Below are 25,911 nucleotides of genomic sequence, written 5' to 3'. Positions count from 1 at the left end.
TGACTGATTGGCAGTCAGGGTGCTTCTTTATTTATACAGAACTCAGTAGTCAGGGATAGATACATGTAGCTCTAAAACATAGGTCAGACCATTTTTGTCCCTGGACACATGCTTTAACTTCTGCTTGGGCACAAGTTTAGTCATCATTGAGAAACCATGACAGAACAGAATTATCTTTTTTCAATCATTTTCCCTCATCAACCCCACAACCCAACTTTTAGCAATCTTGAGAACTCATTCCTTGATGCACACATGATTTTGATCGTCCAAATAAGTCAGATGAAAATAAAGTAGCTTTAAAGATGTATAATTTTCAACTTTCTCTGAGAACAGAGACAAATCCTAATTTGTAAGACATAATTTATCATTCGAAATGTCCTTTTTTTTAAACAATTGAGGTGAAATAAATTCCGGAACATGCATGATAAGAGACTCCTTATTTGGCTACCTAAAAGATTTCTCTTTGGTATAAGTGGAGGCTGTCCCTTTTTCTAGAAAATAGAGAATATCAGAACCAAAGCTGTATTATCCAGCAAACTCAAAACTGAGCCAAGTTCTAGAACATTCAGTCTGTAGATCCTGGTAAGGTAGTACTCTCGGCTTACTACTGGGATCTCTTTTCACACATTTATGCCTAATTCTGATTCAGTAGTGCTTATACTATAATTAAATATTTCTCTTATCAATGCGTAGTGCCTTTACAGACTCATAAAAATCTTAGTAAGTTTCCAAAGAGGTAGAAAAGTGGAAGAATAAATAAATGCTATAAATCAGTGGTTCTCAAGCTTTAAGGGTAGAATGACCCTTTACAGGAGTGACCTAAGACCTTTGGGACACAAATATATTTACATTATTATTCATAACAGTAGCAAAATTACAGTTACATAGTAGTAATGAGAATATTTTCATGGTTGGGGGTCAGCACAACACGAGGAACTGTGTTAAAGGATCACAGCATTAGGACCGTTGGGAGCCACTGCTCTAAATATTTTTTTTTGTTTGTTTTTGTTTTTGTTTTTTTTGAGACAAGGTTTCTCTGTGTAGCCTTGATAAATATTTTTAATTCATCTTGTGGGGGGTGGTTTGAGTGTCTCACTCTTTAACTCAGACTCGCCTTAAGATCATGACGATCCTTCTGCTTGACCTCCCAAATGTTAGTATTATAGGCATGAGCTGCCATGGCCAGGTTTACAAAAAGTAAACTATGTTATTCTTTTTTTAGATGGGGAGGGAGCTCTCTCTTATGAAAACACAACGTTTCTCTCATGCCAATTTGAAGAGTGCATGTTTGTATAATCTGGTTCGTAGTGATTGTGGGCTTTGGGATTACCCAGGTAACCTGAAGTTTATTCTGCTTTGTCCCTCACTGGGGATATGAGTGAAGATACTTGGTAGCAAAAATCAAATGAGCAAAGAGTGTGGCAAGCAGCATCTCAAAATAGTTCATAGTTGTGAAGCACTTGAATATTTCTAACTTTTACTTCTCACACTACAGTGTCACTCAATTATTTTTTTCTACTTGCTACTTTTCAGTGATATCAATCAGAACTAACTTTTCTCCATAACTTGGGCCTTTTCTTTCAGTCAGGCCAAAATCTCGCTGAAGCTATGGCAAGCTTCTGCCTTGATCTTTCCCTCTGCCTACACCATGCCACCAGACAGGAACGGTAACTTTGACCTTTGCGAAATTAGAAGCTACTTAATACCCCATCTTTCAAGTGCTATGTTTTCAAAAGACATTAAGGATGCGAGGGGCAGAGTGCCCATGAAAGTGACTCATAAAATACAGAGGCAACATTGTCATTTTTGAATATTCAGGCAAGTCAGATTATAAGAGGCACTCCAAATAATTTACTGTTTAAATAATATAACTTACCGTTCTCTAAGATTGGGAGAAAGAGAATAGCCAATTGAAATCATTAATAAAGCTTTCAAATAATTATCTTTAGAAAGTCAGCATATAAAGTAGACTAAATTGGTTCTCTCTTTTCTAGTGTATAACTTTGGCTATTTGTATTAAGAAGCACTCATGAGTAGAGCCAGTCACTTATGCAGAATATTACACAAAGTAGGCTTACATGAATAATCTACCCTCAAGCAGAAAACCCCATAGTCCCAACCTACTCTTACCATGGCAGTGGCAGCCGAATGGTTCATCTGGTGATGAGCTGCCTTGAGTTTGGCTTGAAGATGTGGAGGGGGATGAAAGTACTTGCATTTCTCCCGGGCACATCGCCCTTTAATGTAATCCATGCAGATTGTCACAGTATTATCAGATGCTTCAATCATGGAAGCATCCGTAGGGTGAGCATAGCGGCACTCACTCTCCCCACGGGTACAATTTCCACGCTGAAATTCACGGCAAACCTTAAAAAGGATAAAACAAAAACACATACATTTCCCAGTGATGACTGGAAGATGACTGGCTTTTATTTACCTTCCTCAAAGATATGAGAGTCACATACACACTTTGTCTTTTATGTAGGAAATAACCTATAAACGATGAAGGGTCATACAAACCAATATCCACCTTAGGAATAAGAACACAATTTCTATTCCAAGGGGAGATAAACACACTTCCCACAAAGATACAAGTGTCTATTTGCCTCGTGCAAACATGAAAGGACTTTAAAGCCTTACTGAAAAGCATGTTTGAATCCCCTCAAGTATAAGTATTCCTTTAAGGCCTGGGGTGTTTATCACATGGCAATGCACCAGTAGATTTATACAGCCAACTTGGAAAGCACATTAAGTCACGTGCCCATTCAGATTCCATTATAATACATGAGCAGGTATTCACCTGGCTGCCAATGGATCCAACTTTTTAAGTAGTCAACCAGTTATTTATTTTAGTGCACAAAGAATATCAAAGGAAAACTAAAGAATGCCAGTAAACCAAAGGCTGTTTGAAATTTCCTTTAAATCCTTTAAATTCTTTAGGTTTCATGTGATATTTATTATAAAGAACATCATTTTTTAATATGGAGATGTGATATAATTCATTAATGACCTACATTCATATAACTTTATAGTTTATAATTGTAGAATGGTAGGTTCTTTTTTTTTTTTTTTCAGTTTACCATTCTAGAAAGCAGAGACTTATTAGTAAGTCCAGTACTCTCAGTCTTTAGAGCTCCAGCCCAGGTATAGAGAACTGTCTCACTCAGACTTCCTATACAACGGCTCATTTGGGAGTATACTGGAAACATTGTTTGACCTACTGCACAACAATTCATTCAATTCAGAACAAGGTCTAACTGAAGTTAAAAAATGGTTAACATTCTTTCTCAGATTCCTTATTTAAAACATTCAACAAATTAGACTCTGAAAATGGTAAATAATCCATAAAGTTAACATTCATTCTACAAGCATGTATATATGTCTTAATTTATACCTCCAGTCTATCTGTACGAACTGGTTTGGGGCCAGGCATTGGTGGCAGTGCAAGAGGTGGGTTTCCAGAAATCAGAACTGGAGCATTTGGTAGAAGCTCAGCAGGAACCAGGCCCATCCCAGGATGATGTACATAAGGATTGAAAGCCATGGCATGATTAGCTGCCATTGATGGATTCATAGGAAAAGATGCCTGTGTCAAGAGAGAGAAAATGAGGTATTAGGGCTAAACATACCATTCTTACTACTGATTACACTAGGCATTCTCAAAAGCATTGCAGCATTTTTGAAGCCATATCCCAATTTGCCACTATTTTTGTTTTTTATTTTTGAGATTATATAATTATATCATTTTATTATAAAGTTATATTATAACATATACGTTTATATTATATCATTATATAATTTTTCCCTTCTATTTCTTCTTTCTAAATCCTCCCATATACCCCCTTATTACTATCTTTAAAACTTATGGCCTCTTTGTAAATCAATTGTTATGTGAAATACACACACACACACACACACACACACACACATAGCCACTGTTTCTTGACATGTTTGTCTTTTACTAATTTCCATATAAGAAGGTCTTTTAAAACAACAACTCTCTATAGGCATAAACTTTACTGATAAGCTCATTTTTGAAAAAGCCATGATTTCACCAATGAATGACAGTACATACACACATAATTTATATTGGTTTCCTTACATAGCCATGCCTTTAAATGTGAACTTGGTGTACTCTTGAAAACCCCTTTCTTCCTGCCTCCTCCTTCCTCTTCTCAGCTACAATGCTTGTCTCTAAGGCTGCCAGTCCTGCCACATGTACCAATCACCCAATAGTGCCATGTCCTTTCTTTCTACAGCTATTTATGGAAGACTTGAGAAAGAAAAGAGTAATTTAGAAAAGACAAATGCGTTAACAATTTACTATCTACCTAAAATGAGGATAGCACTGGCATTTTATTTTACTATTTTCTTTTTAACTGCAGATTCTGTTTCATAAATGAATGTGATTTGCCCAACCTTGTCTTTATCTAGGAGCCAGATGACACTCATAGTTCAAATGGAGGCCCCAGAAATGCTACTAGGATCCTTGCTAGGGAAGAAGAAATAAGATGGCAGGATTATATGGTCCATAATTTAGAGCATAACTAGTGAAGAAAAACCGTAGAAATGTAAAGGGTTTTCCCAGTTTGTCTCTCTTTAAAATTCTTGTTTTCAAAGAGACTGGATATGTGTATTGCCTTTAGCATCAGGGATGGTACATTTTATCACTTTACTGTGGTGCTTTTCAGTTCATGGCACATGTGTGCATCTTTCCTTTTCAATGTGGTTATCATTTTCATTGATAATTCTCTTGCCCTCCCTAGAGCACTGAATACGTACAGAATGACTTGTAGATATACTTGAAGATACATTTAAAAAATAAAATTTAATGAATAAATAATATATGTTACTTATATACTTCTAATAGCAATTTAATAAATTAATATCTGGTGGTTATCTTGCTGTGTTTTACTAAGTGCATGTAGTCTTTCTTGCATTCTTTTTCTTTCTTTCACTGGAAAAATCAAGCTGCACTCACAGTTGCTAAATTGCAGTCAGAGGGCTATCTCCAAATGCATGGAGAATAGGAATCTGTTGCATCCAGCAGGGACAATTTGTAGAATCTGTACCTCACTCTGCATCCTTACTTCAAATTTGCACTAGCAAAGCTGCCTGAAGAAACCCCAAAGGCCCAGTTGGCCAAGATGGAAGTGCTCCAGCTTTAGCATTTCACCTTAGGTAAATGTATTAAATGAGCTGAGAACTCTATTAGGAAGAAAAGAAAAGAATCCAGCTAAAAGAAACTGGACCCATTGCGGGCAAGGGAGAAGGCACTTGAAGATGAAGGGACCACACTAGATGCCAAGAAAGATGATGGGGAAGTCTAGGGAAGGGCTCTCAGATTTGAGGACAGAGAGCCTTAGGCTGACCAAATCCAGCTAAGTCTTGTGATGGAACAGTTCGCAGGAACCTGTCAAAGTTCTCATCACCTTCAGGAACTAGACCTGACAACTCAGCTCTTACTAATTCAATGACTCATGCTCACGTCAACATCAGCAGGAATCTTTGAAAGTAAAAAAAGTCCACATTTGAACCACACAGTAGTCATGTTTGCATCTATTTGTGTTCCCTCAGATTTTTACGGAACTTTCTCACTGAAGTCACTTCCAATTCTAGCTGTTTTTTAAATTTGTGTTTTTTCTAAAACTGAAAAAAAAAAAGAAAACATTACAAGTAGAATCTATTGAACAAAGGTTGAGGGGTGGTTGGATTTCCAGACTAAAAAATATCTTATTTAATTAATCAAAAGCCAAGTCTAATGTTTACATAAGCAAGGCTTTCTTTTATGCCTCTAACCTCTCTCTATTTTTTTTTAACAACCACTTAAATCTACCTATGGTCTGTTACCTCTTGTAACAGTATAAAAAAATCTGTAAATAAGCAACCTTTCTAACAAGGTAAAACAATTCTTGGAGATGTTTAGTTCTTTTTAAATATTTAGCCACATCCAATTTTAAAATTAGTGTTGTACCTTTTATGACCATTTCCTCTTTGAGTATAAACTTTATTCTGTAACACTTTATTGAGAAGGGAGTTTTTCCCATTGCAAGCCTGGAGCAAAGGCAGGAACTCCTGAGCAGCTTATTTCTTTTCAAAGAAGCATTCCTTGTTTCTCAGCACCACCTCTGCCCCAGGCTAACTACTCCATTTTATGACTCGGAAGAGTCAATGGCTTAGCTGACTAACAGGCAAGGGTTAAGTCAAGCAGCCTTAGGTAAGCTTGTGAATTCAGTTACAATAAGCTAAGCGACTTAATCCTGCTTCTATGTGTATTACAGCCTTTCGTGTCAATAGAATTAACTTAAACCCATCTGTAAGTTATTGCTTATTTTAAAGAAAAAAGTTAGGGGGGATTGTATGTATGTATGCTGAGGAGAGATCCCATGGCTTTGTACATGCTAAGCATACTTTACCACTCAACCACATCCCCCAGCACTAAAGAAAAGGTTCTTAATACATGGAATCTGATTTCTCTGTAGAGCCTAGAGTAGTCTAGACATTTCAATTGCCTCTGATGTTTAAAGCTGAATGTAAATTATTTCCTAATATTTGAAAATATGAGAAGATGTTTTCTCTCAGAACCAGTGGTTTGTATTTTTATCCTTCTGACTCTGGCAAATCATGAATAGTGTCTGTAGCAGAGTTTAAGAAACAAATTACTGGACAATTATTTGTCCTCACTGTCTAGCAGTGTTTTCTCCTATCACACAAATTTCTAAGCTTCCTGGGGCACTTGCACAGTCTAGAAACTAGCCTGTACTCAGGAAATTCCCCCTAAAAGTTGGGAGAAAGTCTTCAAAAATGGTTCCTTATCTTTTTCTTTAAAAAAGTATTTATTATAATTTATTCATGCTATATCCCGATTTTTATCTCGTTGCTCTTATCTCTGCTTTCCCAGCCTGCCTTCCTCTTCTGCCCTATTCCCCTCCCCTAGACCGCTGACGGGGTCGGGGGAGGTGGGGGGTGCCCTACCAGGTCTCATCAGGATAGCCTGCATTCCCTCGCATAGCTTTAGTTTCTACCCAACTTTACTAACTGTTCACACAGAGCACTGCGGGATAACTTGTGTTTCATAGTTTTTACTTGGTCACCTACTGAGTGACATTCTCTAGGGACAGAGGAAGTCAAAGGGCAAGCTGCAGAAGGCCCAGGTAATCTCCAGACTAGTTAAATGGTACCTCAACAATTATGAGTTAAGTTTATAAACAAATGAAAACTGATAGTAGTGTTGATATACTCATCATAATTGCTAATAATAAGCCACCCTGACTCTTGGGAGACCTGAGAAAAAAGAGTTAAGGATTTAACAGTAAATAATTGTCCTTAACTACAGCTGACTTTTCTAACCTTAATAATTATAGATGTCTTTTGGTAAAAAGGAATGTTAAAGGTAGTCAAGTAGACAAATGATAGGTAGACTACTGCGACTATCACAAGAGGTGCACAAATGAGGGAACAAACCATAGTTCAGATCTACCCTTATCTGTTAGAAGGAGACGCTGCAATAAAGAGCTAGAAATCACAATGGAACCTAAACTCAGATCAGCACAGGAAAAGAGCAAATGCTTACTTCTGTAGGCAGGCAGCCCGAGACCTCACAAGCAAGACAATTTTGACTATTCTGAGGAAAGAGGAAGGATGTATCTAAAAATCATTTGTTGGTGATTACCCTATGATCATAATGACACTCAATTAAATTTAGTATTCCAGTAGGAAAATGAAAACTATTTTAAGGATACAGTTTGTGACATGAATTGTATACTGCATGTATATAATATGTACAAATGTTATGCCTTTCATCTAATAGTACACTTTTAACCAATGACTTATGTCTCTCATCTGTTCTTTTTACTATTCTTCCTTGTAACAACGATTCTATTCTCTACTTCTATGTGAATAGTTTCCAATGACTCTGTATATGAATGAGCTCATATGGTAAAATATACAATTTCTGACCACAAACTGTGTCTCTAGGAGATTAGTACATTATTAGTATAACTAGTACCCATTGGATATTAAATTACAAGAATACATGAAGGACTTAAATGAATTTTGAGTCACCCCTTAAACGCAAGCTAAGAACTTAGTGTTACAGATTTAAAATTACCAGGGCAACCACAGTTTTTTACACATGGTCTCCGGGCAGCCCTCTCAGCGGCAAACTTCTAAACTGTATTAAACTATGCAAGACATTATTTTGACAAAAAATAAAAATTATTTATAGATGATACTGTCCAGTTGCTTTGTTTAATTTCAATTAAGGAATAAAAGATTTTATAGTACCCTCCGAAATCCTACATTTCATTTTAAAATTTATTGTACATCCCAACTGCAGTTTTCCCTCCCTTCACCCCTCCCAGCTCCCCCCCCACCTCCCCTCTCCCCTAGACTCACTGCCTTTCATTTTACTTGGGATCAACAACAGACAAGTTGGAGGTAGCTGGTTCATAACTTAAATTATGAGCAGAGTAGTGAATCTAGGATGTCACGTGGTCTCATTAATATCAAGCTGGAACAAACTAAGCTAACCAGCCTCAGAGGATGAGGCAGAACAGGTCACGGCCAGATTACCTCTAATGTGTCCCATGAGGATACTGAAGGTGGAGAAAGGAAGGATGCCAAGATTTGTCACTATCGAAGAAACTAGATACTGCAAACCATACAGTGTACAAGCACCTGCACTTGCTGACAAAAGGGTAACATTTCTATTTAATTCGTTAAAGGAACGTATTGCACTTACACTGGCTACTTACCAACAGCTGAGGGCCAGCAGCAAACCTACTGTTGTTAGACAGAAATTTCACTTTAATATAAAGGAGTTTTAAGGTGCATAACATAAACAAGTGATGAAGAAACATCTAAACAAATATGTTGGATCGATTAATTGCTAGCAGGAGTGAATCTAGGCTCTGTGAAGCCTGTATCTGAGACTATGTAGTGGGAAAGGTGGGCTCTCAAGACAAAGAACACATAAACTCCTCTTGTAGCTTTCCCAACATCTTTCAAGATGGAAAACTAATTACAAAAACTGCGGAACCTTTGTTAAAATATATTAACTCTTTTTATCTAATGATGTATTAGTTCACTTTTAATTAGTGCACAAAATGTAGGGTTTCATTACGATGTTATATATCATTATATGCAAGTTTTATACTTTGCTGATATTTCCCCTATTACATTACATCATTATTCCTACAAACTCTAGTTATATATGTGATATGATGTGGTGTGATGTAATATGGTGTGTGTGTGTGTGTGTGTGTGTGTGTGTGTGTGTGTGTGTGTGTGTGTGTGCATTCAAAACTGAGTTCTGTTGGATGTTTGGGTTCAGCTCAACATGACATGACCAAAGCTAGTTTGACTCAGGACCATCATAATCTCCTTAGGGTCATCATTAGATGTGTGTGTGTGTGTGTGTGTGTGTGTGTGTGTGTGTGTGTGTGTGTAGTTTCCTAGCAAAATATAACTAGGTCAGACTATTAGAAAGCTATGTGTTACTTTACATGTTGAAACTGACAGTGGGAATATGCTAGAACTCTTGGTACTGGTTTACTAGAGTAAAATCATTTTTCACTTAGCCAATATACACTCTGTTCTCTCTGACACAAATCTCAGAGTTCTAACTGGTCTGGCCGCCATTCATTACTACACATCTGTCATTAAGTCCCACAGTAAACTACAGTATCCAATTGTGGATCTGGTTAGCTATGTTTTCAGTATTACAGCTATTTGGGGCAGGGCCTAATTGGCTCTAGTTTAGTACCAGTTTGTTCTGGTACTAAATGGACATAGTTTCCTTTTCCATTTAATCCAGAAAATATCTGGCCCATCTTGTCATGGTGAATTTTATAAAAAGCACCATGACAATAACTGCTCTTTATAGCATCAACATATCAGTAAAGAGAGTTTATGTCAAGTGCAAAGTTGTAACTCTAATATAAAATTTCAAAATGGGGATATAACTTGTGAGAGATTTTCTTATGTTTAAATTGCAAGTTATTTAACTACTGATTTTCAAAAATTGAAAAGTAAGTAAGTATTTCCAAATTTTATTTTCACTTACTCAAAACTATTCTCATCCAAACATTAAATAAGGAAGATAAACACGGAAGACACTGGGGTCCACAATTATAAGCACATAGCTGATTAGTACACCCCCTTTACCCTTCAACCTTCAATTTTTGTTTGTTTCTGAGGGGCTACAATACCTACTTCATTCCTTACTACATTAAGACAGACTACTGTTTTAGAGAAATATATTTATTAACTATAACTATGATTTAAAATGATGAGCATCAGTCCTAAGAGACATTGGATGAGTGAATCTGAGATACTCAAGATGAAGGTAAACCATGGAGTGGTTATAGCACTTGTGGTTTGGTCTCCTTAACTTAGTCACAATGAAAGCCATGGAAAGCATATGGAAGAGCCAGAAGGCTTGCCACATTGCAATGGGACCTCAAATGTGCTGAGCCAACACACTGTACATAAATCATCAGATGACTGTACTCCACTAGGTCAAGGTCACCTGCATGTCAAGAAGAAATAAAGGAATTTCCTGATACAGGTACAGGTTTACAGCATGTCTAAGGAAAAATATGTAAATCTTAAATAACATTACATTTGCTTTATATGTATATGCATCATCTGTAGTAGTGAGAATCCTTTTCTATCACTAAAATTCTTCATTGTGAAGCTGAGTTTTTTTTAAACTGCTTTGTTTGAGAGTTTTCTGGTATGTCTACTTCTACTATCTTCTACAGTGTTCTTTTCCCTTCCGACAATGCAAATGGAGCCTGAGCACATCAGAAACAGTGGCTTTTTAAATGCATTGGAAAATGCTAGGGAGCCATGTTGTTTCCTCTACCGGCTAAACTTTCTTAATAAATCCAACAAAAAGCTCTCAAAAGTACATCTTTATAGTAGCAAATGTCAGCGAAGACCTGTTAAATGCAGTGAACAAACTCGCCTGCTGTAGCAAGCATTCCACCTAAATTGACTAGGTGGGGTTTTTATTCATTGTTCAGTTACAGTGAACAGAATCTGTTCTCTCGTTCTTTTTCTTTGCAGGTTGACATTCCCTTTATCTAGGGGCTTATAATAAGCAAGCTATATTCAGTTTTCCAAAGGCAGACGAGCTCTTTTGGTATCCTAGAAACAAACCAAAGTATGCTTTGTGGAAAGACCTGAAGTTCAAGCCAGTGATACAAATGGTTACTAATGTGCTATCACACAAACACAAGACTGGAATTTTTAAACACAATTTGTTCTAAGGATAAGTATCAAATTATTAGTAAGGGGGTGATTAAAAGAGATAAAGAGAACTATTTATAGGCAGAGTCGGTGCCACAGAAATTAAGCAAAATTATACATTACCTTTGTAATATCAAGATCGGGATTCATATTAAAGAGTTTTCTTCCAGTTGAGACTGATACATTTCACTTAACATTACACACATTAGCTCAATCACAACAGCTCTACAAAGCACACTTCCTAGACCGTAGAGGAGGAGTACACCAGCTATCTCAGGATGAGATTTTTGTGCAAATAGCTGCAGAAATTAATCTACATCAACTTATTATATCATGGCAGCTTCATTAAATAATATGAGGTAGAAAACCAATTTCTAATTGTTCCTTTGCGTCTTCTATGTAATACTTATATATTGTAGCATGCAATAAAGTAAATTGTACTCTGGTGAGTCATATGAGTTATCTTAAGCCTGAGATCTGAAATTCCCCCCACTGAAGAAAAAAAGGGAAATATAGCCTATTATGAAACTTATAGAGAATCCAATTAGAAAGCACAATTGAAGAACATTCAAAACTCAATGAATGTCTTAGTCATTTCTTTTAAAGCATCACTCTTTATTTGGTAAGTATGAGCCACTCTAAGCATCACTACATGGAGGAAGGGCAGGCAGAACAGAGAGGGACTCACAGGCTGAATAGGAAGAACATAGTTGTCTTTCTTTCTTCCCTCTAATTTACCCTATGGCCGGCTTTCAGGTTCCGTGAAACAAGGCATTGGACTGGTGCTCTGAGGCTGTACCTCAGCCTCTCAAATGCTGGGGTTTACAGACATGTGCCACAATGCCGATTTTGTGATTGCTCTTAAATAATCTTCTAAAGTAATTTTAAATTTAGAAAATTTCAAAAATATAAGAAAGACACTTGTTTTTTTTTTTCTTACTCAGACTTTTTTCTTTCTCATTTTTGTGAGATGCCAGGGATTTGAACATAGTAGGCAGGAACTCTACTACTGGGCTGCACAAATAACCTTAAATTTTGATTTTTAACAGTGGGGGTAATGAAATCTAAGGTCTTGTGGATGCTATGCAAGTATAATACTACTGGGTTGTATTCTCCTTACATACAGTTAATATCTTACATTACCATGATAGATGTATCAGAACCAAGAAGCTGGTATTCACATATTTTTATTGTATACACCCTAAGTTTTATTCAGATTTCATTAACTTGTTGCTTATTTCACTTGTCCAATCTAGGGTACACAGAGAAATCCTGTCTTGGAAAAGAAGAAGAAGGAGGAGGAGGAGGAAGAGGAGGAAGAGGAGGAGGAGGAGGAGGAGGAGGAGGAGGAGGAGGAGAAGAAGAAGAAGAAGAAGAAGAAGAAGAAGAAGAAGAAGAAGAAGAAGAAGAAGAAGAAGAAGAAGAAGAGCAACCAGTCTTTCAATCGAACACATGTGATTGCTTCCTTCATAGGAACAGCTCTGGACCAGCAATTAGCCCAAAGCATTGCCATTTCACAAAGCAGCTCGCACTAGGAGAATAGTCATACAGCAACCAGGATAGCATACATGTACTGGCAGATGCCACACATGCATTGGCAATTTTCAAAGACTGCCATAACTTACAAGGGATGACATCTGAGCATTTTGGAGCATAAGCTGCATCTGCTGGGCGAACATGGCTGCGGCAGTCTTCTGTTGAATCAGATTGTTTCTCCCATTAACTTCCAGCTGCGACTTTAGGTGGGGCGGAGGGTGTAGGTACTTGCAGTTCTCTCGAGTGCAGCGATCCTAATAAATAGCAAAAGTTTAGACGGTTTTTTTGTTTAATATTTCTATAATTCTGATATGGCTAAAGAAATTATAGAAAATTTCTGAACTCTTAGGAGCCAACAGTCATAAGCACTAGCCATAAAGTGAAGTCACTCATTTTCTTTTCCTAACAGCCCTGTATAATTGATAGTTTTATTACCCTCATCTCCCAGCTAAAGAAGCTAAGACTAGAGGACACAGAGGAACCTGCCCATGGGGATGGAGCCACTAAAACATGAGCTGCTATGAAAATCTAGCTGGTCTTATTCCAGAACGTTCTTAATTATTCTGTTTTACTCCACTTCGATTATGCCTCATACTGTATTTGGAACATAAAATATTAGGAAGGGTATGTCACAGAATATAAGTAGAAGTTACAAAATTAAATCAAATTATTTCAACAAGAGATGTAAAATCAATCTATTTAAGACTTGGATCTGGAGCCACATATACAAGTAATTAAGAAAATCCAGGGAGGTTATTTAACACTCACACACAAATATATAAATTCTGGACTCTACTACCCGGGACATTCTATACCCCAAAGCTTTCTTTTTCCTCAAAGCCTTATGACATGAAAAAATATCCTAGACTCCAGTGAGGTTTTGATAATCTGAGAATAAATCTGTATGCCTGGCAGTGATGATACTCTTGTGGTTCTGGCAGCAATGTCCTTAGGTCATTAGATACTAAAGTATGTCTTGGATTCTCATCATTTTTTTTATTCATAGTTTAAGCACTTTCAAGAGATGATAATATTTAATTAAATTCCATTGAACCACGCATAGTGGCTCATGTCTGAAATCCCTGTACCGTGGAGGCACTGGCAGGAGGACCGCCATGAGTTTAAGGCTAACTTAGGTTACAGAGTGGGGCCTGTTTAGAAAAAAATCAAAATCAAAACTCTACATGCCTTTGATGTCACCCAAAAGCTGACTCAGCTGTGGTAGCAAAGAGTGTCACCGGACAAGCTGTTTATGGCAATGTCTTAGTATGACCTACCACTGTATTTAACTATGACCTTTACACGAAGCAACTAATGACCATCCTGTTTGGATTACTAAATCCACCATAATCCTTTTAAGATAAGCACAACTGCAAGTAAAACCTTTTCCCGCAGATGTTGATTCTTTTCAGTGCATGAAGATATTGGAGAAGGAAGATGAAGAAGGAAAAAAAATGCAAGCTTTTTTTTAATGCAGAATGCAAGTTGCTAGGCCACCTGAATTCCCAGGAGAAAAGTGAGTTAGTTGAACAAGACTGTTCATTCAACACATCCATGCATGCTTTACATATGTGCAATACCCAGATGATAAAAATGTCCATCTATCCATAGTTCAGTAACTTTCGCTGAAGTCATTCCTACAATTACACTAAGAAACATGCTGTGTACCTTAAAATGTTTACTGAGCTACATATAATACAAACTTGAATGCATTATAATTGCTTTTTTCTTGTAAAGTCTTCAGTAATTCCAATATATATGTATATAAAATTTACTTGTATGATCAGTGCATATATTCATAAGGTAGAGTATAACCTACAACATAGCACGAAAAATTGAAAGTACACTTATTGTTTTCTACCATTTGCCCTTTTGTTTCTTCCACTGGCAAAGTTATTTTTAAACTAAAATAATTTATAAAATCTAATGATAGCCTCACTTCAAATATATATTTAAACTTTGTTCTTAAACCAGGCATGGTGGTGCACATCTGTAATCCCAGTACTTGGAGAGGCAGAGACAGATGGATCTCAGTGAGTTCGAGGCCAGCCTGGTCTATAAAGGAAGTTCAGGACAGCCAGGGCTACACAGAGAAACCCTGTCTTGGAGGAAAAAGCGAAAAAGCTTTGTTATTAAATTCTGGATAAAGAATAAATTGTACATAAGACTTAGAAATGTTATTAAGCTGATTCTCCTGAATTCACACAAACAGCTTAGGAAAATCTATACAATTTCAACACATATAAGGACTGTAAGAAAATTTCACCCATACTAAAATCACATCTCAGGGGTCTTTTTCCTCAAACCCCTAAAAATAATTTTAGATCTACTGTATCTCCCTTAAAGGCTAAGACATTCAGGAGGATTACCCTCTGGCAACATAACTAAGGTTATTTGACTCAAAATTCCAGTCTAGAAGCATCTGGTGACTTCCACCACAGCATGGCAGTTTCTGCGTCTACTTCGACTCTTTCCATACCCCCAAAGCACACATTTCCCAAGGCTTGAGCCTAAACCCTGCTCTCTTCTCTCATCTCATTTGCCCGGAGAAGTGGAATTTTCCAAAGTTGCAGGCAACCCTGTAATTGTCCAAATCTTAAATCTCGATCAATCTCTGACCTCTCTTCTAGATTGCAGTCCTTTTCAGCAGCAGCTGCAGCTGCATTTGGGGCTCTTCCCTCTAACCAGGTGGAAATACCTTTCTCCTGACTCTTGCCTATCTTCCATCTTGCTGCAGACTCACATTCGGGGACATTGCATCAAGCCCTATGATTTGGGGCAGTTACAAAGCAGCAGTGAGGAAAAGAAACCAGGCAGCTGCTGAGAAGGACTGCCTTGGGTTGCAAAGGCTAGATAGCTGAAGTCAGTTAGTATTACAGAGCTATGGAATACAGTCTGTAGCGCCTCTGCAAAAGAGAAAAACATATTAATACATCTTTTATACATTTTTTATATTCAAAACAGAGTGTCTTTTAAGGGGAAAGAAAAGAGACTGATTGGGATTTTAGCAATTGCTAAGAATTATAGTACTTTAACAACATTTACATTACTTATAAAATACAAAAATCTACATTTTTATAAAACAACAGATGAGGAGACCATGTAATTTAATATTTACGTTATCTTTGGAATACACTGGTACAAAGGAAAACCAACACTCTCATGTATTTTTTTAAAAAATTCACATCAGAACTCAGGGTAATGTATTTGCATGTAGAACATTTGGTAGTAATAAACTTCTAGATAAGATTCGTTCTTCAAGAAACCCAAATTTAGTTACAGGCGTGAATATTTTAATTGGCATGATAGGGGATATAAATTTGGTAACTCCTGTTTTCTTTCTTAATGGTAAAATGACTTGAATATATATGGATATATATATATCCAAAATATATATGGCTAGATTAGGATATGGAGGGGAGGGGACTGCCCCAAAGACTGATGCTGTCCTTTAGGGGAAAAAATCGCTACAGATTAGAAAGGTTCCCATGTGTGTGCCTGGACCCACTACCCAGTCTGAGTGGGCCACAAGACACCCTTTACCAACCTTTGAGCAGCCCCTCATTTTCCACAGCTAAGTCTATGGTGTCACAAGGCCTGTATATTCTTATCCAGATGGAGAGCGTCAGAGTTGCCATGCATTAGGTAAGTATTAGACCTGGTCCTGAAGGACTTGGTAAATGTTAGGAGCCAACGTCTTTTGGCTTAAGAGACTTTATCTTAAAAACAGCAGCTGAGGCTTGCCAACATGTAAATAAATGTCCCTCAGCCCTTAGCCATTCACAGACTTTTATAAATAAGGGGATTAGAAAGCAAGCTCATTTATGCTTGCCTCAACTTCCCTCTTTCCTACTTTTCTTTGGCCTTAAAAACATGTCATTATCACCTGGCCGTCATTATATCATTAAGTTAAACAACTAGCACAATGATTCTAGAAGGAAAGTAGTTCTCTGCTGAAATGAATGCTCCCACACTGATGAATCCTCCAACTCCCTTTCCCCCTCTTCTGTGACGGAAAATGTAACCAAAAAGCAGCAGGGCGAGGGAACGGCTGATGACATCTGTGAACCACATCTGCATCAAAAAGTTGATAACAGGCAAAGGAGAAACTTGAAGAGCATTTATAAAACCTCCAAAACTCAATCTATTGCCTTTCCTGTACCTTTAGGCTTTTCAAGAGTGAATAGAAAGCCTTTAACCGAGAAAGAAAAGCAGCATTGTAATGATTCAAATCCTACCGAAGTCTTGGGAGTTATGAGAAAGTCTGTCAACTAACAGAATACTATGCACTTGGTAGAAAAAAACCTCTGCGAAGTACTTTTTATGTTCATGAGAAAGCCCTGCCATCTATCAAAATATGAAAAGGACCCTAGGAAGCTAAAACCTACCTTCTGTCAGTCACTGTATCTTTAACAAAAACAGCTGTTTCCAGAATAATTTGCTTCTTCATATACTTGGAGTTTTGGGGTGTGGCAGATAAAAATAGCCTTTCTTAAATAAAATTATACCTAAATTAACCTTTCAAAGATATACTCTTATTGACTATCAGCAACCAAAAATTAAATGTTAAACACACCACATAGATGATTTGTTCAAGAAAAAAAAAACAGTTATTCTGTTTTAGTGATCATGTGGTAAGTGAAGGAAAAGATCCTGATCTGTGATGTCCCACTACAACATCTGTGGTCTCCTAGACCCGGCTTCTCAGAGGATGCAGAGGTGAATAGAGAATTTACATTTCACAGGCACTAGGATGTCTGGTTCCTGCAACCATCACGGACCTATTGATATGTAGGAAATATTTCAAAGGGCAAAAGGTGAGTCAGTATCAACCCAAAGTGAGTTTTTGCCAGCTATCAGCAATTACAAATAAATCTCTGCTTTCTTTCTCTTGGAGTTTTGTCTTTCTGCTAATAGGGATAATTTGCATAATTTTCTCTTCCAAATAGTTTATCATCATCCAGTATTAATGTGTCAGACCAAGAGTATCCTTAACACACTATATACCATCTTTTTTATAAATTTGAGATGCTGGTAAGAAATCTGGAAAAGAAAATTTTAACAAACTCTAGCCAAAAAAATATGTTGAAGGCAAAATTAATGGGGGCTAAACACAAACAACCAAGGAACGGGCCAGCTAAGTGCTCCTCAGAATTACAATCAACATCCCTTTCTTCATACTATTAGAATGCTTTTTTTTTTTTTTGAGGCACATTTCTTAGGGCAACCATGGCCTCCTTGCAAACAGCTATCATGTCTGAATTAGGGTAAGACTCTAGGAAGAGAGTAAAATTTTCTTGTCTATATTCTTCAAGAGAGGTTTGTAGCCGTGACCTCCAAAGCACAAAGGGAGGATTAGGCTCAATAATTGTCTGTTGTTCTAGGAGAGTCCACTAAGATAATTTGATTCTGAGAACTGAAACATTTTAGGGCTGAGCCAGATTTGAAGAAACATCTTGGGCACCCCTATCTGACAGAGAATGAAAGCAAAGGTCAAACGGGTGAAAAGATTTGTCCTAATTCATAAGCAGCTTAGTAAGCACAAAAGCTAAATTTCCACATTCTCACTGGCCAATATGGAGTCTGTTCAAATGACTACGTGTGGGCAAATACTGTTCCTAAAGTCTTCTCCCCACTCCTAGAACCCTTTATTTCTCCTACCTTTGTGCCTCCATCTGTATACTCAGCACCACCCTAGCACTTATGCTAAATACATCAATACATTGTCCACATGCCTCTCTCTCCTACCAGACTTCGAGTTTATCTCAGGGAAGAACTCTATCATTCTCGTCTTTGAATCCCCAGGTTTGTGTGGCCTGGTGAACAGTGGCCACACAGGTTTGCTAAGCTTTGGGAGGCTAATTTTGTATAGCGCCACACTTAAAACTCCTCCCTGCTCCTCTTTTCTTCCGTTTCATGAGATCCTTCTTTCTCCAAGAAATAATAGTCAACACATAACTGAGACAACTCCTAATTGAATTTTCTAAACACTCTATTAATCCACTTAGGTCTTTAAAAAAAAATAGTCTTTAAGTTCTCTGCTGTGATTGTGAACCCTGAGGAATATATGACCATCATGGCTGAAACATTCTGGTAATCTACGACGAGGAAACTAGAAGTCACATGAATCCATTACGCACACAGGCAGGACCCCTAGTTCTAATCCCAGGGTCTCAAGATCCCCCAGAATATACGCCTGCACTGTATGAACCACCACAGCAAAATCCAGGCACTGATCCGTATCTAATCAGCGCCTGGGCCCGCCCAACAGGAGCTCTGGATCCCTAGGGTCAGTTTACAGGGAAGAGCTTCTCTACCTGCCCCACCCCTACCCAGAATTTCTCAGAGTGTGCTGTAGGTCAAATTCCCCTAAGCTATGTAGACAAAGGTGGACTACGTGGCGTTAGGAAAATCACAGCATGCGGACCTTCTTGTGGCTCTCTACTGTAGATAACAACTTTAAAAAAGTATATTCTGCCAAAGTTTTACTTAGTCTACACTAAAGCTTTTACTTTTGAATAATTATTGGCTTGACTTTTTTCACTAAGTTTGAAATAGTAACTACAGTAAAAAACAAAACAAAAAAAAAAACCCAAAACCCCACCTACTTGTTGTCCACAGGCAAGCAAGCTGACCTCACCAATTGCCAGAATCTGCTTCTGCTGCCCCTCCCTTCAAGTAAACGTACAGTTTTTTTTTAACCCCTGCTCTAATCAAATACCTTCAATCCTAGTAGATAAACTACTAACTGGATACTTAGTCAATAACAAACTCTTTGCGAATGAATCATCTCTATTTTAAAAATAGCCAGAATCTAACTAAACTACCAAGATAAAGAAACACATTGGTGCCACACTATCCTCAAATTCAGAAGCACTTCTGATGGTAAGTATTCACAGAAGCTGGCTTTCAGCATCTGGTGGCAGCGAACATAAAATGCCATTAAATACGGAAAACTTAGTGTATTGCCCGCAAGGAACAAAATACACTTCAAGCCATGCAATCTAACTGCTACTTACTTCATAGACTTTGTCATGAAACAATATAAACGGCTCCGTGTCTCTTTCCAGTTCCTTTACTTTCTTTGTCCTGACACCCCCTTCAGCATCTACCACAGCAATTAGGAAGCCAGGACAAAAAGAACATCGGCTGCTTGTATCCTTTCCTCTCCGCTAAGGCTTACGCTTTGAAGCCTACCTAGGGCTGTTAAATTTATCAAATAAAAATACAATACTCCTAATTTAGTTTGAATTTTAGATAAACAATCGGAGTATACGTATGCTCCGTTCAATATTTTATCTGGTAACTTGCTCCGCATTGTTCTATGCTGCGAACTGAGCTAAATAAAGTCAAACCCACTTAAACCCATTTTACTCCCTTTCCCAAAAGGGAGAAGCTCCGTCTTATGGGACCCACCAGGCCAGTATCAGTATACCAGTCACCCAGAAGGAATGCTAGGCTCCAGCTTACCTGACCAGCTGCGGGAACTGAAGGAAGTTGACTGCTGGAGAAGGCAATTTGTTCACTCCATAGCTCCTCCCACCAGAAGCTTCACACCAATCACTTACTCTGTCAGTCACTCCACCTTCCCAGCCACAGAGGCAAACTGTGCACTTACTTAATTGTATATTGAAGTGACCACAATGCCTGTTGGAGCTCCCTCTTTAGTTTAAGATGGGAAGGAGCATGGTAAGCGACAGGCTATTTGTGGAGCTGGGGGTGGGGGGGTGGAATCTGGGCTTCCTGCAGAGCGCTCTACCTTTGAGCTATACTCCTTAGCAGTCTCAAAAGTTATTCAACAGATTTTTTGAGCATACAAAATGAGCTAGGGAGAAGTTAAACTTTTTCTTTCTAAATCCTGTCTGCGGAACACTCAAATTCAAGCAGAAGCCATCCATTAACGTCCAGGGAAATGAGCGATTTGTGTCGTGTAACTACATATACTCACATAAAATGTATGCATGTGCATACTCGAAACGCAAATCAATGCTTGATTGCTCTTATTAAAGCAAAGGAAAGGCCTGGAGAGATGGTTCAGAGGTTAAGAGCACTGACTGCTCTGTCAGAAAACTAAGGTTCAATTCCCAGCACCCACATGGCAGCTCACAACTGTCTGTAACTCCAGTTTCGGGGCATCTGATGCCCTCACACAAACATACACCCAAGCAGGACACTAATAAACATATAAAAATAAGAAGGATTCGTTAAAAATAATAGGGCTAATGAGATGGCTTCCTGGTTAAGAGCCCTGGCGCTTTTCTAGCGCGCCAGGCTTCACTTCCTGCATCCCTTCCACATGGTGACTCACAGCTATCTGGGAGTCACAGCTATCCTGGGGATCTGACGCCCTCTTCTGGCCTCCGCAGACATTGCATGTATTTAGTGCACAAACAAATATAACCAACAGAACAAAAAACCAAACCAAATCAAAACAAAAAACCTCATACACATAAAATAAAAATACAATGAAAACAAGGAAAATCAAGGCCATGACTAATTCTAATGAAAAAATGATATATTCCATAAAACAATAGGCTCATATTATTGAATATAAATATATACCACAGAAGTAACTATTTAAGAATCAATTTGTAGTCACAGAATTTATTTTTATTCTTTAGTAATGTAGACTTCTTGAGTGGAATTATCAAAGATTCAGAATTAGTACATCCTAAACGAATGAAATTATACTATGTTGGAGAACGTTATATATAGATGGACATACAACAGAGGCATTAATTGACAAAACTGGAAAGACCCTTGAAAATCAGTCTCTCATTTGCCAGGATGTGTACTACAGACCACTAGTTCCATAACAGGATTATCAAAAACAAGGTGTCTTAATCAAATAGGTGAAAGAAATGGAATAAAAAATATGCTTTTCTTGGGAAATGAAAATATACAAGAGTCCCATTTGGCCTACAGTAAAGATATCTGTTCACTCTTGCTCACTCAGCACTTTACACCATTGTTTAATTAGTAAAAACTGCCACCTTACATCAACTGGCCGCTGTCCTCCCTCTTTCAGTGTGCCTCATGAAAACATCAATCAAACTCATCTTCCTAAAGACACAGATAAACAACCTGAGGATCTAACTAGAATCCAAGACACCGTGTGGACCAAGGCTGCTTTGTTCTTCTTTTGTTTTGTTTTAGTTTTCATTTTTATTTCTGTCCTAAATTGAAAACGTAATTTTCCATTGCAGTGGTCCTTTGCTTGCTTGTTTGTTTGTTTGTTTGGTTTTTATTTTTTATGTTTTATTTGTGTGTGTGTGTGTGTGTGTGTGTGTGTGTGTGTGTGTGTGTGTGTGATTTGGTTTGGTTTGGTGTTTTGCCTAGACTAAGTCTCCTCAAAGCTAACAAGATGTAATTTTTTTCCCCTATGATTCTACAAAACATCATCCCACTATCATCTTCTCAAGCCTCCCAGAGCCTTATCAGGAATTCTGCCATGCCTGCTGTGCTTTCTTTTGTGTGAAGGCTTCCTCAGGCAACTTTTCAAATCAGAATTGTAAGTCACTTCTGTCAAACAGGCTTTCCTACACTGTGACTTCTTTCCCCTGGAACCAAGCCAGTTACTCCAGGTTTTCCATGACTTAAAGGTCTCAAGTGAGTTTTAACTGTACTAAAACTCAGGAAGTAGGAAGGTATTTGGCAATTCTCTCGATTCCTATGAGGTTTAGTTATATGCTATGCTTAAACTTTAGGGTTTCCATTTAGCAAAATTAAATTTCCTGTCTCTATGTGAAATGCACGTTTCAAACAAGGATTTAATTTAGATCAATATCTTGCAAACATGTAAGAAGAACATAAGATGAGAAAATGCTAATTATTGTTCAGATTTAAACAAGTTACCTTTGGAAGACTCAATGTGATGCTAATAAGTTTGATAATTATGCCTCAAAATCCAGCCAACAAAAGGTGTATAATGGGCACATACAATTACAGGCTTGCTACTGTATTTTAAAATTAAGGACATAAAGACAAAAATCAGCTGCTCTTATGCTAAAGGTAAGCATTCCTTCACGTAAGGAATTTTAAGAGCATGGTGTCAAAGTTTTTACAGGTTGTTGTTTTTTAAATATATTTTATTAATTTATTCATATTACATCTAAATTGTTATCCCATCCCTTCTATCCTCTCATTCCTCCCTCCCTCCCATTTTCCTCTTACTCTCCTTCCCTATGACTGTGACTGAGGGGGACCTCCTCCCCCTGTATATGCTCATAGGGTATCAAGTCTCTTCTTGGTAGCCTGCTATCCTTCCTCTGAGTGCCACCAGGCCTCCCCATCCAGGGGACGTGGTCAAATATGGGGCACCAGAGTTTGTGTGAATGTCAGTCCCCGCTCTCCACTCAGCGGTGGAGAATGTCCTGTCCCTTGGCTAGATCTGGGTAGGGGTTCGTAGTTTACTGCACGTATTGTCCTTGGCTGGTGCCATAGTTTGTGCAGGATCCCTGGGCCCAGATCTACCCGTCATAATGTTCTTCTTGTAGGGTTCTAGGGCCCTCTGGATCCTTCTATTTCCCCATTCTCCCATGCTTCTTTCACCTAGAGTCCCAATAGGATATCCTCTCCTCTGTCCCACTTTCCTGGTAAGTGAAGACTGTTAAGTTTTTAAGTGTGAGATCATGTTGCAAGCTTCGAAAAGAGACAAATAATATTCACACTAAAAGGAGCATTTTGCTTGTCCTCCTATCATTTATCCAACTAATAACAAAATGTAATTTTCAAGCAGGAAGCTTTACTTGGTGACATCGACCACCTCTAAAATACTTGGCAGCATGCACTGTGGCACATTTTGATAGTAATTTCATATATATCTATATCTATAACAGTCTAAGTGCATTATTTAAGATTTATTTAAAACGGTAAGATCTAACACCAAGGCAGTTTAGAGTACCATACAAATTCCAAAATAAAACTCCACTTTCCACGTGTATAATATTTAAATTATGTGGTATTTTCAGCAAATATGTATCTGAAACTCATCTAAAATTTAGGTCAGTTACCTACTATGTTCTGTAGACATGAAAACAACTGATTGTGCCTTGAGTTAGCATCCACTAACTCTCCTCCATTTCATCCAAATCCAGAGATACATGTCTCAGAGATATAAACTGAATCAACAAAAAGTCCAAAATGAAACCAACCACTGCCATAATTTTAAAAAATGTGTTTTCAAATGATCCTCAAGTCTAGCTCTGAAAGTGCAGCAATCTCATTCAAGTCACCTTCTGCTTTTGGTAAGCTGTTAATATCTGACAATGATAAGTCTGTTTCTACTAGTCAAATACCTAAACAATGTAACCAGACCATGGATTAGTTTAAGTAAGATAAAGACATTAAGGAAGGTTTTATGCTTTAAAATAAATCAATCCTTGGCTGAGAGATGACTCAGAGGATAAGAGCACTGACTGCTCTTCCAGAGGTCCTGAATTCAAGTCCCAGCAACCATATATTGGCTCATACCATCTATAATGTGATCTGATGCCCTCTTCTGGCCTGCAGGGATATATGCAGGCAGATCATTGCATATATAATAATCAATCAATCAATAAATCCTTCAACCATAAATGTCTCATGCCCTTACTGAGAAGATGTTGAAATGTGATCATTTCAAAAAGATTCTGATCTCCAAATCCAAAACAGGAAAAAAAAGGGGGTGGGCAAAGAACAGAGAGAATTAATTAGCGTGTCTAAAAACTATCAGTTTTATTCCCTGAGTCAACTTGAAGAGCTGGAAAAAAAACTTACAGGGAGACTGGCATACTTGGAAGTAGGCAGTGCTTTTCACAACGTGAAAACTTTATATTCTGCACGGAAAGGTGTCACCATGCAACAGTGCACTCTAATCTGTGCTTTACTGAGTGGAGTCCTCTAATTGGTAAGTAACAATAAAACAAAACCTATCTACCCTAGCTATACTGTGCTCTCCTTGTCCATCACGATAAAATTGAAAAAAAAATGTGTCTTTGAAAAAAATTAAATGAGCTTGCTTGTGCATGCTATATAAGGCACATCAAATTACATTCTAGAAAATATTATATAAATCCAATAAAGTAAAATAAGCTAGGTAGTGTAAAAATGTCAGTATGCTGGTCTCTCACATGGGTATTTCTCCTAAAGGTAATAGGAGCATGATTTTTTTGGTCTTATATCATTTCATGTTTTTGCAGTGAGCTTATTACACACTAGCTTCTATAAGGACATATACAAATGAGTGCTGAAGTATTAAGTAATTCATATTATTTATAAGTAGGCTGGAGGAAAGCTATACATACCTTTTAGCTTAGATTATTTGCCATGCATTATGGTTAACACACATTTAGGTTTTCCACTAATCCCATCACAACAAAAAGTCATTTGAAGGACTCATAAGATGATGTGAACTAGTTTAATTTTGGGGAGTTGAATCAGTGTCTTACCATGTAGCCCAGTCTGGCTTAAGAATATATATATATATATATATATATATATATATATATATATATATATATATATATATATGCTTCAAACTCAACTTTCCTGCTTTAGGTTAGGAATATTGAGGTTACAAATGTGTGTGCCCTACCTAGTTGGCTTGCATTTTTCACAGTGTGTCCATTTTAATATAGGTGGCTGCCTTGATTGGGTACTTACCAGGCACTGGTAAAAGTGTTATAAATGCATTACTTCGTTGACTCTTCCTAACAGAGAGAACTATAAAAGGAAGAAAGTGCCCAGGCTGACAGAGATTTTTTAAAAAAGGAATACAGTGTGGACTTTTACTTAGGTAATTTATCCTAGTCGCAGGTCACATTCTGAAGAACAAGACACCTTCTTGCCTTGTAATACTTTGGTAGAGCTAAACTGAGCATAATGTAATAGATACTTTCCAATAGTTTTACTGAATCTCAACACTCCCTCTAGCAAGGACTGAACATTAATTGGTATTAGGAATAGCCAGAAACTATTTAATATGCAAATAGATGTAGAGTAAGATGCTTTAGTAAGTACATAGGTATCTGGGGATAATTAGAAAATAGACAAAGCAATCTGCACATTTTGGAAGCTGCTACCCCGAACTGCTGGTTCACTCAGGAATTTAAGTTTTATTCCTTCTCAAGTCTCTGAGGG

General features: G+C 37.6%; 1 protein-coding gene across 19 annotated transcripts in view; it reads right to left on the bottom strand.

Annotated features, from left to right (window-relative positions):
* MBNL3 (muscleblind like splicing regulator 3) overlaps positions 1-25,911 on the bottom strand; it is a 99,883-nt gene that overhangs the window by 15,606 nt on the left and 58,366 nt on the right. For 17 of the 19 annotated variants that reach the window (XM_084790117.1, XM_084790111.1, XM_084790121.1 and 14 more), the window contains 3 exons: positions 12,882-13,046; positions 3,395-3,586; positions 2,131-2,367 (listed from right to left, as the gene is read on the bottom strand). In XM_084790117.1, the coding sequence (XP_084646243.1) occupies positions 2,131-2,367; positions 3,395-3,586; positions 12,882-12,935 (483 nt within the window). In that variant the 5' untranslated portion in view covers positions 12,936-13,046. Of the gene's footprint in view, positions 1-2,130; positions 2,368-3,394; positions 3,587-12,881; positions 13,047-14,175; positions 14,197-20,262; positions 20,376-25,911 lie in introns of those variants that run through there. The other 2 variants (XM_084790115.1, XM_084790118.1) reach the window with 2 other exon arrangements.

The sequence above is a fragment of the Acomys minous genome (genome assembly GCF_964271855.1).
Source record: "Acomys minous genome assembly, chromosome: 7".
Lineage (NCBI taxonomy): Eukaryota > Metazoa > Chordata > Mammalia > Rodentia > Muridae > Acomys > Acomys minous.
The sequence above is the reverse complement of the archived record's forward strand: the minus strand, read 5'-3'. Positions and strand labels throughout refer to the sequence as shown.